Source organism: Cricetulus griseus (assembly GCF_003668045.3).
Source record: "Cricetulus griseus strain 17A/GY chromosome 1 unlocalized genomic scaffold, alternate assembly CriGri-PICRH-1.0 chr1_1, whole genome shotgun sequence".
Classification (NCBI taxonomy): domain Eukaryota; kingdom Metazoa; phylum Chordata; class Mammalia; order Rodentia; family Cricetidae; genus Cricetulus; species Cricetulus griseus.
The window spans coordinates 189,251,397-189,266,563 of record NW_023276807.1 but is presented as its reverse complement, the minus strand read 5'-3'; the positions used below and the strand labels follow the sequence as shown (position 1 = coordinate 189,266,563).

Genomic DNA, 15,167 nt, shown 5'->3' with positions numbered 1-15,167 from the left:
CTACCTAGATTTAACTTGCTTACTTACAGGTGTGTGAATGAGGGATTAGCCACAGAAGTTCCTCCCTTGGGCTTCTCAGGCCTCCCAGGTCTTGTGATCATTTGTGAGCCTGCCCTTCTCTCCAAGGGCATGTGTTAATGGGCCCAACCTTGTGAGGGGCTCCTAGGCAGACAGCTGCTCTGAGTTTAAGGCAGCAATAGCTCAATCCTGCATGAGGAACAACATTTCGAAACAAATGGAAACATTTTGGATTATTTTAGAATGTCTACATAAGAAAAAGAAAGCGGGACTGGAGAGATAGCTCAGAGGTTAAAAGCACTGACTGCTCTTCCAGAAGTCCTGAGTTCAATTCCCAGCACTCACATGGCAGCTCACTCCAGTTCCAGGGGATCTGATACCTTCACACCAATGCACATAAAATAAAGTTAAATAAATTATTTAAAGAAAGAAAAAGAAAGGGCTGGAGAGATGGCTCCACTGTGTAAGAGCACTTGCTGCTCAACCATGAGGGACTGAGTCCAGATGCCAGCACCCAGGTCCAGAGGCTCACAAATGCCCATAACTTAAGCTCCAAGGGCTCCAACACACCCTCTTCTGGCCTCCACAGGTAGCCCTGCACACATGTGTTGGCATAAACTTACAAAGACATATATACACATAATTAAATTAAAAAATTTAAACAATAACATTAAAGCTAGGGTACAGAGGGGAACTGAAGGTACAGAGAGTAATGAGGCTCCTGCCTCCCCTCCTCTGGGTGAAAGAAAGCCAGCCCAGATGTGAAGCAAAGGATCCCAGAGACTCTAATACCAGAATCCTCCTGACTGGTGTGGAACTCTGAGCCGCTAACTCTGGAGTCTGAGTTAAATCATCAGTTAAATGGTAGGTTCTCTCTCACCACTGGGCTGTGAAGCAAACCTCAGCCCTCGTTTTGCTTTCCCAGGGAACAGACACACAAAGCACCAGTTCAGACATTACCTCCTTCTCCAAGCTTTTCTGGCTCAGATGGGATTAAAGGCTCTATCCCCTGGAAGTCAAAGAGAAATGTCTAGCAAGGGGGTTATTTGTTTGCTTTCAGCTTCTCCCAGAGCCAAAACAGAGCTGGAAGCTCAGAACTGGCCAGTACTCTATAAATTCAATTAAAGTATACATGACAGAAGAGTGAATAAATAGGTTACTTTCCCTGCTTTTGTACTTGCTTCCCACGATTCTGTAAAGAATGTAAAGTTTGTTCTTCCTTTAGTAAATGATCTTGGGATGTAAAACTATAAGCAATACAAATATGTGGTGTTGTTTTGATGAAAACGTAGTTTGTTTTTTCAAAAATGTTCAATTACACCAAGGTGTCTTCAATAAAGGAAAATGGTTTTTAAAGCAATTTGGTGAAAATAGGGTAGGCATTTTGTTTTACTTTTTAGTAGTACCTCACTACTTAAGATGCCCAATAAATGTTTGGGGTTTGTTTTGTTTTGTTTCCTCTGTGTAACTGCCCTGGCTGTCCTGGAACTTGCTCTGTAGATCAGGCTAGCCTCGAACTCAGATATCCACCTGTCTCTGCTAAAATTAAAGGCCTGTGCCACCACCTCCCAGTTGCTCTTTGTTTGTTTTTAAAGTGATCTTCGTATTAAATAACGACGTTCTTTAATCTGGAACAATAGAAATATTTACCTGGGACTCGGATGAGAAAAAAATATGAGAAAAGGGCAAAAGAAAAGGAGTCCTGTGTAATTCCAGGCAAGCTAGTTTGGCTGCTTTGAAACATTTCTTTCAAAAATTACCAAATTGTTAACTGAAGGTCTGTAGGTGTAGTCTGAGGTCGGAGGTAAAGTAACATACAGCACACACACACACACACACACACACACACACACACACACACACTTTCTGAGTTTTCTAAACGATCACACACACTCTTTCCGAGTTTAGTTTGGCTGCTTTGAAACATTTCTTTCAAAAATTACCAAATTGTTAACTGAAGGTCTGAAGGTGCAGTCTGAGGTCGGAGGTAACATACTGCACACGCACACGCGCGCGCGCGCACACACACACACACACACACACACACACACACACACACACACACACACACACACACACACACAGTCTGAGGTCGGAGGTAACATACAGCACACACACAGACACACACACACAGACACAGACACACAGTCACACACACATACACTTTCTGAGTTTTCTAAACGGTCCATGGAGACGTCATTTCCACAGCAGCATTTCGATTCTGCGCCTGAACCTGAGACAGCCTCTGCGATGGAGTCCCGCCGGCTGACACAAGCCGGGAGCAGCCGAGAGCAGCCGGGAGTGCTCGTGGAAGGAGCTCGGGTCCCACCAGGTGAGCGAGGACTGGGGGCTACTTCCTCGTCACACGCAGCCGCGGACGCCAGCCAGTACCTTCCGGCAGATGCGGACCTTCGGAGACCGGAACCAGGCTCCCAGGATGTGGGAGTGGCGGAACAGAATAGTTAAAGTACCACCCTCCGCAAGGCCGGGCAGCTAGGCGGAAGTGAAGGACTGACTGAGCTGGGGGAACTTTGCCTGGATTGCACTTTCCTGTTCTCTAGTCCGCCCCCGCCAGAGGGGCTCGGCTCCGGGATTCAAGATGGAGTCGTTGAGTAGAGCAGGGCAAGAGATGAGTCTGGCGGCCTTGAAGCAGCACGACCCCTATATCACCAGCATCGCAGACCTCACGGGCCAGGTCGCTCTGTACACTTTCTGCCCTAAGGCCAACCAGTGGGTGAGTGAGGCCCAGCCGCGAAGGGTGCCAACCTGGCCGCTGCCGCCTCTTAAAGGGGCCGCGCAGGCAGCTTAGGATTGGGGGTGGGGGAGTGAAGCAGGACCGCAAAGGCGAGGCCAGAACCTCTCCTAAAGGCCCGGCCAGAACCAGAGGGGTGACGGGGGCACGCGGAATTGGAGGAAAGAAGCGGGAGAAATATAGCAGGGAAGATCTAATGGAGGGGAGGAATGAGGCAGGATCAGTCCTTTGGGGTCGGTTCTGGGGACTTGAGTAATTTTACTTTTTTACTGGTTGCATTGGAAGGATATGAGACAAGTTAGTTTTTTTTGGGGGGGGGAGGTATTTTTGTGACTGAAATCTGTGTTTCAGACTTTGAGAACTATTAGATAAATTACATGTGTCTAATCACAAAGTCCACCCCTCTCCCCCCAACCTACCTAAATGAGGTGATTTGGATTTGAAGCTTAAAAAATCAGTTTCAAGAGTTAGTCCCGCTTTAATCGAACTACTCTAGAGTTTGGGGAAAGATTTCAAGGCATCTAAGGAAAGGGCACTACGGTAAGAATAGGGTTCCTTGGAGACCTTTTGCAGGGAAAAGAGACCGGTGATACCTAATCTTTGATGGCTCACATCTGAGGACTTTTTAGATTTTGTGAGTGGCGATGGAGTTCCAAAAAGTTACAGTGCCTACTCACTGACTTGTTAGCTTCAACTTAAAGTACCTTTCAGTTGTTTACATGGTTTCCCATTTTCTTGTGCTGACTCTTTCTAATTCATTCAACTGTAAAAGCTTCATGCCTTTAATCTGTAACTGTTGATTGAATAGAATTCATCAATGATAGGCGTTCACCCTTCAACAAGTAATGAGGTCCTTGAACTAACAAAACGCTGAAGGACTGGTCTAACTTTTATTCACTGTGACACTGATACATAGATGTAATTTTGTGGAAGTGTATTGTCATTTATGAAAGTTTACGTCAGAAGAAGTTTCCATAATCATTTTCCTTCTCCTTCTGGAGGGGAAAGGGATGTAGGAAGCCACTGAGAATAAAATTACAAACTGTTTTACTGGTATACCTGTTTTAAACAGTGCCTTAGTTTGAAGTATTTTGTATCATTTTTCTCTGCTTCCTCTATATGTAAATTTGTAACATAAGGGCTGCAGACAATTGGTGAGAATTTGCAAGTAGCATTTATAACTGTTACCTATTTGTAGTTTTTCACAAAGGCTTGCAACACTTGAGGATTTTCACCATGGAGTTGTTTTAAAATGAAATTGAAACCTAAGCTGCTGTTTTTTTGGATCTTGATACATGGTGCATTCACCATCATCTTTTCTTATTTATTAGTGGTGAGTTGTAATTTTGCTCAATGTATTTTGGGAGGCAAGTTTACTTTTACTCTGAGACAACTGGCTGTCATCTTTTTCTGATGAGAGCATTTTTTTTAAAGCAAGAAAAGGCCTCAAGAAGGATAAGTTTCATTGTGATGTAGAAGACATGTACAAGAAACAGATCTTTATTTTTAATTTTTTATCACAACAATTTGTTTGATATAACGTTAAGTTTTGATAATCTTTTGGTTACATTTAAATTATCAAGATCCAGTGTAAGCCAAGAACTACAGACTGACAGGATTTTGGGGTTTTAGAAAAAAATAAAAGCACTCTGCCTGTGCCTAAAACCTGACTATATTCTTGTCAAAACAGATGAAAGAATATTAATGGGTTGTATTTTCTTGTTTTGTTTCTTGTAGTGCAGAAGATCAAACCTAGGGCCTCATGATCCTATTCAAGCACTGTACCTCTACCACTGAGCTATATATATCCAGCCCAAGTTATTTCTTAATCAAATTTTCAAATGTTTATTTTAAAAACCTACCAGAATTGCCTACGTCTGAGAATGAGGTCTATCCATGGATTCTTAACAAAGTGTTTGGTAGTAGTCCTTAACTAACCACAAAATTTGTTACTAATGAAAATATTCCTAAATTCTCCAGAGGTGAAACAAAGTATATAAGAAAATTTCCTGAGAGTTAGGGATTTGGCTCAGTGGTATACAGCTTTACATCATCAGCCCCAGACCCTGAGTTCAGCCCTGGTATCAGTTTACTTTCTTTTTCTATTAACTTTGATAGACTGTTAAAGTTTGGTCAGGTTTTTTTGTTTGTTTTTGAAGTTGCAACACAAAATACTTCAACATTAAGATACCTTGTTGAAAGGTTTTAGGTTTGGCAAAGTTAAAGCTGGGACTGGAAAGATGGTTCCTCGGTAGCTAAGAGCACTGGCTGCTCTTCAGAAGACCTGGGTTCAGTTCTCAGCACCCACATGGTGGCTCACATCCATCTGTAACTCCAGTTCCAAGGGATCCAATGCCCTCTTGTGCCCTCTGTGAGTTTCCAGCACACATGTTGCGTAGACGTGTGTACTGGCAAACATGTATGTTTGGTTTTTTAGTTTTTAAAAAAGTTAATGCATAAAAATAAAAAGTAAAGCTAATTCTGGTATTTTGTTTTTTAGTGGTCCTTAAGGTTTAAAATAGAAAAATGCTACAGATGTAGACATGTTGAATTGAACATTGATTACAATTATATAAACACCTATAGAGTTGAATGGATACACAATTTGTAAAAGAACCTGAGGTGCCCACCATAAAAAGCCAGGTGTAGTGACTTGTGCTTACAATCCAACACTGGGGAAGTGGAGGCAGATGGTTCTTAGGGGCTCACTAACTAGCAAGCCTAGCTTAATTGCCCAGCTTCTGGCCAGTGAGAGACTCTGACTCAAAAGAACAAAAACTGTTCCTGAGGAATGACACCTGGGGTGACTGCTGACCGCTACACAGTTACACACAAGTACCTGCACGCACGCACACACACACACACACACACACACACACACACACACACACACACACACACACGAACGACAGGTTTCACAATAAATAAAACAAGTTGGTCTTAAAGCATTTCTTCTCCACTGGAACCATTTGACATTGGAAACTAACAGAATTAATTATTATCTGTTACAGGAGAAGACTGATATAGAAGGGACCCTATTTGTATATCGAAGGTATGTTTCTATTTCACTTGAATGGTGATCAGTCTCATGTAACATGGTCCATTTCTATTGTGTGTTTGTCTTTGGAACCTTCCTGTTTGTTTTCTTCCAGTTTTCATCTTCATGCTGTGCAATCCTACCCTAGCTACTTCTCTTCTCAGAGCCTGACAAAATTATCTCAGGGTAGAAAGCCTTATCTAATAATGCATCCCAAAAAGATGCCTGCTCAGCTATCCCATATTAAGAAGAATATGAACATATAAATATCTATGGATACAATACTTTAACTATAGCAGTTGAAACATCAGTTTTGCTGATCTGTGGTTTCTAATGAGAGTTTGTCTTCTATGACTGGTCCTGCCCCTTTCATTTCTTTCCCAAAGTTCTGAGTTTTATAGTCTTTATCACGTTTTACTTTCAGAGTTGTTTAGGATGCCTGGGTTATTCATAATTGTATATATTTTACTTTAAGCTTCTGAAAATTCTTTAAATTGTTTTGCAATGGTTTTCAGCATTACCATGTTTGGCAACATAGGGGCCTTAAAGGACAGACCACAGGATATGACAGTCATGGAACATTTGTCTTCGTAGATGCCTATGGGTCTTGTTCTTAGAGGCAGGTCCCTTCCTTGTTTTCTAGAACTTAGGGTGGTGGCAGCAAGATTATTGATGTCTGGTTCTTTAACTATTTAATGTAAGAAACATTATTGCTGTATGGGTGCCAGTCATAGACATACTTATAATGTATTTTTAAAAAGGGGGGAGGGGTATTTCTTCCAGCATATATGTATTTCATGCTATATATGGGGGTTGGGGAGGCAAAGATCCTCAATTACATGAGCTTTCTTTCTAGTAGTGGGAGAAAGATGGTAAATAGAAAAACAGGAGGTGGAGACTGAGGTGAGAAGGTGACATTTGAGCAGATGCTTGCTGGAGATGAGATGGTGGTGCTCATTTGGGGGCAGCAGTTTAGACAGAGGTCTTTAGGTGGAAGCACACCTGCAAATAGTGACTGGGAGCCAGAGTGGTGGAAGCAGAAAAGAAACAAAGGTCAAGTGGGGTGGGAACCTTGGTGACTTCTACTTTTATTCTGGGGATCCTTATAAATACTTAGGAGCAAAGAGGGAAATGGTCTGACTTTTTTTTTGTAAGAGTTAAGGCCTAAACCCAGGACTTGGTTCATGCTAGGCAAACACTCTGCCACTGAGTTATATCCACAGCCTTGTTAGTTTTGTTGATGGTTTCAAAGCTAATTGTGTCATGTGATATTGAAATGTAGGCATTTTTTAGTGAAAATAAAGTAGTAGATAAAATTTCTACAGATTAAAAGGTAACACGGTTCTATTTCTTTAAATCTAAGGTCAGCTTCACCTTACCATGGTTTTACCATTGTCAACCGACTGAACATGCACAATCTGGTTGAACCAGTGAATAAAGATTTGGAATTTCAGCTCCATGAACCATTTCTCCTATATAGAAATGCAAGCTGTGAGTATATTGTTTACATTTACCAGGGGGACTTAGTTTCAGGACATTGGATTTTGGAATTTCAAATTAACAAAATATGGCCTATATTCTCCTTTATGATTATAAATGTATGTCTTGGTAAAAGATCAAACTCTTTTGAAGTTCTCTATGTATATGACTGTGTGTATTCATGAGTGCATGTAGACCACAACCCATGTGTGGAGGTCAGAGGACAACTTTCAGTTCCCTCCTTCTACCATGTGGGTTCCAGTTATGGAACTCAGGTTGTCAGGCTTGATGGCCAGCCAGTAGTCTCTTCACTAACTGCCATCTCACCAGCCCAAAAAGCAAACATTTCAAGCTAGCTCTAAAATTGGAAAAACTTTTGTAAGTAACTAATCTAGGTTATTTTAGTTAACTATACTATCTAGCCCAATTGTTGACATTATATTTGTTTCTGTTGGGAAATATTTAAGTCTTTTGTTTTTGTTGTAGTGCTGAATTCTTATCAGTTCAAATCCCTGAGCAACAGAACTTAGTCTGGGAGACACAAAAATGAGAGTAAATGCCCATGCTTTCCACAGAGAAAGTACTTTTCTGTGGGTGGTGGCACTTTTCAACCTACTGGTTGAGTGTCTAGTATGTACCAGTACTGTATCAAAGCTGTTGTGCTTTAATGTTAGAGAGTACCTGTGTAAGATACAAAGGTGCATGGCATACAATTAGTTGGAGAGTTCCTAGTCCAAAGTCTTTTCAATTATTTTTACAGGTTCTAATTGTGATTGAAATGCAGTCAACAAAGCTCAGAATAGCCCCTTTAAAAAAGTATAGATGTTCCTCACCTCACAGTGGAGTTACTGCCTGAAAAATCTATCATAAATTGACAGTTCACTAATATACTTTAGCTACCAAATATCGTAGCTCAACAACACAGTATTCTGTAGACTATTGGTTGTCCCCTGTGATCATACAGGAGTAGGAGCTGTGGCTGGTTGTTGATGTACAGCACTGCAGTAGAGTCTCCCAATATTCCTACTGCAAAAGAAATGTACAGTCCAAAATATGTGTGTTTGTTTACTCAGTTCATGCTACTTCACAACACTTTGTAAGCAAAAAAGTCTTAAGTTGGGTTATCATAAGTATGGGACCATCTGTACAAAAAAAAAAGTGTACTTAAAGGACATTGCTTAGAGGTGTATGCATCCTTAGCATTCATAGGCTTTGGGATAGATCTTCAGCAGCACACAATGTACATTGGGTTCTGATAAATTAGTATGGGTATGAGAAGTATGATTGAAGACAGAGGGGCAGGCAGTCTGCTTGTCTTTGACACATAGGTGTGGTGATACCTTGCTTATACAAATAAAGCCTGTCTGAAGATCGGAGGATGGAGCTTGCCACTGGCTAGCCATAGAGGTCATGAGGTCTGTACAGACAGACAGGAATCACATAGGGTATCAAAACAGTGATTGAGAAAGCTGGAAGCCCTGAATTCTTTCTGCTTATTTTTAAGTATCTAAGCAAAATAAGATCTATCTCTTGGTTTTTCAAAAAACTATTTCTCAGGTTTTTAAATCCTCAGATTTTAAATCCTACAGACATATTAGAGATACATTTTGAGCCAGGAATGGTAGTATACACTCATAATCCCAGCACTTTGGAGGCTGGGCAGCCTGTGCTGTAAGATCTCAAAAGAGTCAAACCAAAAAAAAAATAAATAAAAGAAGTTCAGGATTTATGTGAACTAGTAAGAAAGAGTGGAATGTTACAAATGCCATTTTATGTTAAATTTCCACTGGGGGGGGGGAAAGCAGACTTTTAATGGGTTGGGAGGGGGCGTGGTTTCGAGACAGGTTTTCTCTGTGGCTTTGGAGGCTGTCCTGGAACTAGCTCTTGTAGACCAGGCTGGTCTTTAACTCAAAGAGATCCACCTGCCTCTGCCTCCCAAGTGCTGGAACTAAAGGCATGTGCCACCACCACCGAGCAAACTTTTAGTGTTAAATTGGATAAATCCTGCTTTTTACTGTTTCCGCAATTCTGTATTGCACCTCCTAGTCATTGGGGAAAATCATCAAGAGACTGATGCATCTGGTTACCTGTAGCATAAGCCCGGCTCCTTCACAGTTACAATCCTGTGAGACTGAATTACACTGGGCATGCTGAAGATAGAGCACATCCTTATTCCCAGCACTCAGGAGGCAGAGGCAGGTGGATCTCTGTGTTCAAGGCCAACCTGGTCCACAGAGACCAGCCAAGGCTACATAGAGAAACCCTAACTTTAAAGCCAAACAAACCGAAAAGCCAGTAGAACATAACCTACCAGAGTTTGAATTATTTGGAAGTGATTCTCTAGTCCTTGTGCAGAACAAATAAAAGCAGATTTATAAGCAAACTATCGTCTGCTTCTATTATGTAAAAACCTAGCAGCTATCTAGACTGTAACTGAATCAACATGAAGTTGTTAGTGTTTTGTAGATCTTAATCATTTGCAACATTCGTAATAACATTAATTGAAGTATTCTTGTAGAGAAAAGTGAGCTAATGCTTTCTGTTTGTGGTTTTGTTTTGTTCATCTTTGTTTTTTAAAGCTTTTAAAAAGTACAGAAACCAACATTTCCTTACTTGAACAGAGAACTCACTTATACAGGTTATTTAAAGGAAGAGCTGTGTTAAAGGTGACAGGGCAGTGTTTCTCAACCTTCCTAATGATGCAACCTTTGATACAGTTGCTCATGTTGTGGTGACCCCGACCGTAGAATTATTTTTGTTGCTACTTCATAACTGTAATTTTGCTGTTGTTATGAGTTGTAAATATCTGATATTTCCAATGGCCTTAGGCAACCACTGTGAATGAGTCATTTGACCCTCAAAGGGGTCAAGACCCACAGGTTGAGAAGTACTGGCATAGGTAATGTGTGGTCTTAAGACTCTTGAGCATACTTTTGTCTAAAGAGTCAAAAACATAGAACATAACTGTCAGTCAGGAAGCTGTTAAGTTGTTTGGGGACTTGTCCATTAAATAAACACTAGGATCTGATTCTTTGTATGGGTAATTATACCTGATCTTGTAGCTGTTCTTTCGTCATTCTCCCATGGGAGATGCCACCAAGATACCTGACCCATTTAACTCAAATTATACTTTCATATCCAGCCTTTTCTCACTCAGATTCAGTTTTAGAGTAAATGAGGGCAGGGAACAAGCATTGAACTGTAACTTTTTCCAATTCTAAGCTGTTTTATTTAGTGTATTTATTTTTTAGCTTTTCTTTATACTTGTTTACCTACTGCCCTCCCAAGAAAAAGGTACCGGTCAGATAGAGAGTCCAAGCTTAAGCTTAAATAAAGGCTCTTTGCTTTTATGTGCGGGACTCTGTCTCCTTTGTGGTCTTTGGGGAACTCTGTGATCTGGGCATAACATTTAAAACCTTAGAGAAGATACTTTCATTGGATTTGGTGATTCCCATGAATCTTTGAAAAATACTGTATTTTCATTCTGTCCAAGAGCCTTTTGGGTAGCTACACAGGCTTTAATTGGACTTCCGTGAGGGATTGAGGGGTTGCAGATTCTGTAGCTACTCAGCAGTGGTGGTGTTCCTGTCTCTACCTCTCTGATTCCCATCTTAGAAGATGGACAGACAAGATACACCAGTGTTTAGAAACTTGCTGGGAGTTACAAAGCTAGTAAGAGACGTGAAGTCTAACACTGGTGTTCTTCAAAGCCAGTGTTCCTTCACCACTGCAACAATAAAATTAGACAATTTGGTCTAGAGTGGTGCTGTCTGCTAGAACTCTGCAGTGCACTATCTTAACACTGACCACCTGCCGGGGAATTCACGCCACTCTTCCCCCTACTGTTTACAGTGACTACTGAGGCTAATCTATGTAAGGAATGATGTTTTTAATTTGATTGGCCCGTTTGAGTTTGGCATATTGAATAGTGAAGTCTAAGGCATGAAGCTGTACTCCATCATACCAGTTATTGGGTTCTATTTAAATAAGACATACACTTAGGAGGCTTTTATGCCTCCCATTTAGTCATTCCTTTTTGAAATTTATAAATGATTTCTGCATTCAAAAGCTGCAGAATAAATCCCTAAGAAAGCTTTACCAGGGTAGTGCTGTCTTAGAGTGAAGTTTGGTTACAGACAGTTCTAAACTTTGACATCTTACTGACTCTCTAACCATGGATGAATCCGTTAAACCTGTTGTCAAATGCTGGATTGTATCCCCATCTTGAACTCTAGCCTGATGATCTTATTAGTGAAACAACTGTAAATACTTAAGTGTTGGTAGGGTTCCCTTATAAACCATGCCTATAGTGTTTATCACTTCTCACAGGAACCACAAGTAAGCTGCATCTTAGGGCGTTCACTCCACTCCTCTTCCCACCCTTTTTTACAGTGGTGGTGCTCACACCCCAGTGCCTTACACATAGTCTTCCCCTAAGCTACACCTGCAACTCTTTGTTTCTCTTTACAAATATTATTTTCAACATTTTAGATATAGACAGATTAAGAGATACATTGAAAAACACATACATATGCTAAAATTAAGTCTTTAAGGCTACTTTTTGTTCAAGTAGTCAGATATTTAGCTGGGTTTGTACATTTAGGGTAGTGGGTACCACTGAGCTACATCCTCTACTGCCCAACTTTTGATTGGTGGTTATTGTTGTTTGAAACAGTGCCTTTCATAGCCCAGGATGATCTCTAACTCACTGTATGGCCTTAAACTCTTAATGCTCTGCTGGAATTATAATTATGCCTAGATTCCCAAATCTTTTTTTTTTTTTTAACTCAGTAAAAACATTTCTGACAAGTAGGCCATGGTGTACAAAGTTATTTTGCTATGTAAAACATTAAATACATAGCAGGAACCAAAGAGGGAATAGAGGGCCTTTCCATGAACCAATACCAAAGTGAAGGTTGAAAGCTTAAATGAGAGGCCTGTGAGCTTAACACTTGCTACCAGCTATTATGGGGTCCTTGGGGATGAGAAGTCTTCTAAATTAAGGATACTATTACTTTGTGTAATAGGATGAGGAGACAAGAATTCACAAATGTGGAAAGTTTGAGCTGAGACACAGATACCAGTATCTAGCCAGATCTAATGCTCTATACATACCAGTTAGTTGAAAAGAATGTTTTGTCAGCCTAGTGAGATGACAGCTAAATATATTGAAGTCTCAGTTATAGGTTCGATACAAAATGTATTCCCAGAAGATGTAACCATAGGCCTTTCATCATATAAATTCTGAGTTTGAGTTAAACTGCTAGGTATGCAGTCTTACTCAGGCAAAAATTAACATAAAACTAATCACCATCCAGTAAGCATTCGAAAATACTGGTCAGAAGTAATTGCAAGACTCTTTGATATGTCTGTAACCCAGGTAGCCCACAAATGTCGCATAAGTTTTGTGGTCCAAGGTTACTGACAAACAAGGAAGTAATTCACAGTGAGTACAGAGAGGTACTAAACAACAAAGAGCAGCATTAGACAGCCCTTCCCCAGAACTTCAGTTAATGGAATAACCACTTGGAGAGCTTAATGGGTATACCTATCAAATGTGGATTCCAAAAAGAAGGATTAACTACAGAATCAAATGCAATTAAAAATAACAAGTAAACTTGAAAAGTAACCAAGTAGAACTTACAGAAATTAAAATTTTAGTTACTAAAATAAACTCTCAGGGGCTGGAAAGATAGCTTGGTGGTTAAGAACACTGGCTTACCTGGGTTTAATTCCCAGCACCCACAGGACAGCTCACAATTGTTTATAACTCCAGTTCCAGGGGATCTGGCACTCTCTCACACAGACATATGTACACATAACATTTAAAAAAAAATTCTTGAAATAAACTCTCTACCTGGATTCAATAACTATAATTAGCAACAGCTTTAAATGTGAATCACACATTGCTAAATTAGAAGACTATCTAAGGAAATTGAGAATGAATCCCTCAGAAGAGAAAAAGGAAGGAAAGTAGGACAATTATAAAGTCTAACATGATGGACAAGATTGTCAGGATGTTAAAGTTGATTCAAAAAGAGGCACTATCTGGAGAAATTATAATGGATAACATTCCAGAATCTATAAAGGATTAAGTCTTAGGTTTGGGTACTGGACTAGGCCCAGGTGTGATGGGAATAAATGCTCACCCTGCTGCATTATGGCAGAGACAGTAGGAACCAAAGGTTGCTTGAGGTAGATTCAAAGGAGCACCCATCAGACTGACCAGTTATGGCTCTGAGGGCTGGGGTAAACAACCAACAAAAGCAGAACATTTGGCTCTAGGAGACCCTGGCTGGAGGAACTTCCAAAACAGCCTGTGCCATGTGCAAGCCACCAGCCATGAGTAGTTGTCAAGCCCTGAAATGGTGCCAGTGCTGCTGAATTTTTAAATATTTTCATTTTAACTTCTGGAGGCATCACCATCCCTGACTTCAAGCTCTATTACAGAGCTATAGTCCTGAAAACAGCTTGGTATTGGCACAAAAATAGACAGGTAGACCAATGGGAATAGAGTTGAAAAACCTGATATTAACCCACACACCTACAAACACCTACCTGAGTTTTGACAAACAATCCAAATTTATATGCTAGAACAAAGAGACCATCTTCAACAAATGGTGCTGGCATAACTGGTTGTATGCAAACATGTAGAAGACTACAAATAGACCCAAGCCTTTCGCCCTGCACAAAACTTAAGTCAAAATGGATCAAAGACTCAACATAAACCCAGCCACACTGAACCTATTAGAAGATAAAGTGGGATGGGCTGGAGAGATGGCTCAGCGGTTAAGAGCACTGACTGTTCTTCCAGAGGTCCTGATTTCAATTCCCAGCAACCACATGGTGACTCACAACCACCTTGAATGAGATCTTGTGCCCTCTGCTGGCATGCAGGCAGAAGACTGTATACATAATAAATAAATAAAATCTTTAAAAAAAAAAAAAAGATAAAGTGGGAAATACCCTTGAATTAATTGGTACAAGAGCCTGCTTCCTGAACATAACACCAGTAGCACAGACACTGAGATCAACAACTAATAAATGGGACCTCCTGAAACTGAGAAGCTTCTGTAAGGCAAAGGACACAGTCAACAAGACAAAATGGCAGCCAACAGACTGGGAAAAGATCTTCACCAACCCCACATCTGACAGAGGGCTGATCTCCAAAATACACAAAGACTCAAGAAGCTAGTCTCCAAAACACCAAACAATACAATTAAAAAGTGGGGTACAGAACTTAATAGACAGTTCTCAAAAGAGGAATCTAAAATAGCTGAAAGACACATAAGAAAGTGTTCAACATCCTTAGCCACCAGGGAAATGCAAATCAAAACAACTCTGAGATACCATCTCACTCCTGTCAGAATGGCTAAAATCAAAAACACCAATGACAGTTTATGTTGGAGAGGATGTGGAGAAAGGGGAACACTTCTCCACTGCTGGTGGGAGTGCCAACTTGTACAGCCACTTTGGAAGTCGGTATAGCGACTCCTCAAGAAAATGGGAATCAATCTACCACAAGATCCAGCAATTCCATTCCTAGGAATATACCCAAAAGAAGCACATTCATACAACAAAAACATCTGTTCAACGATGTTCATAGCAGCACTGTTTGTAATAGCCAGAAACTGGAAGCAGCCTAGATGCCCCTCAACCGAAGAATGGATAAAGAAAATGTGGTACATTTACAATGGAGTACTACTCAGCAGAAAAAAACAAGGGAATCTTGAAATTTGCAGGAAAATGGATGGAACTCGAAGAAACCATTCTGAGTGAGGTAACCCAATCAAAAAAAGACAAACATGATATGTACTCACTCATAAGTGGATTTTAGACATAGAGTAAGGGATTACCAGCCTACAATCCACACTGCCAGAG

The 15,167-nt window shown here is 40.6% G+C and overlaps 2 protein-coding genes across 3 annotated transcripts in view; one reads left to right on the top strand and one right to left on the bottom strand.

Annotated features, from left to right (window-relative positions):
* Window positions 1-15,167, bottom strand: part of Cacna1d (calcium voltage-gated channel subunit alpha1 D) — a 435,186-nt gene that overhangs the window by 416,202 nt on the left and 3,817 nt on the right. The gene's annotated exons all lie outside the window — the stretch shown is intronic.
* Dcp1a (decapping mRNA 1A) overlaps window positions 2,535-15,167 on the top strand; it is a 50,686-nt gene continuing 38,053 nt past the window's right edge. Inside the window, exons 1-3 of one of the 2 annotated variants that reach the window (XM_027389596.2) lie at window positions 2,535-2,752; window positions 5,782-5,822; window positions 7,171-7,298. In XM_027389596.2, the coding sequence (XP_027245397.1) occupies window positions 2,618-2,752; window positions 5,782-5,822; window positions 7,171-7,298 (304 nt within the window). In that variant the 5' untranslated portion in view covers window positions 2,535-2,617. The remainder of the gene's footprint in view (window positions 2,753-5,781; window positions 5,823-7,170; window positions 7,299-15,167) is intronic. The other variant, XM_027389595.2, reaches the window with a different exon arrangement.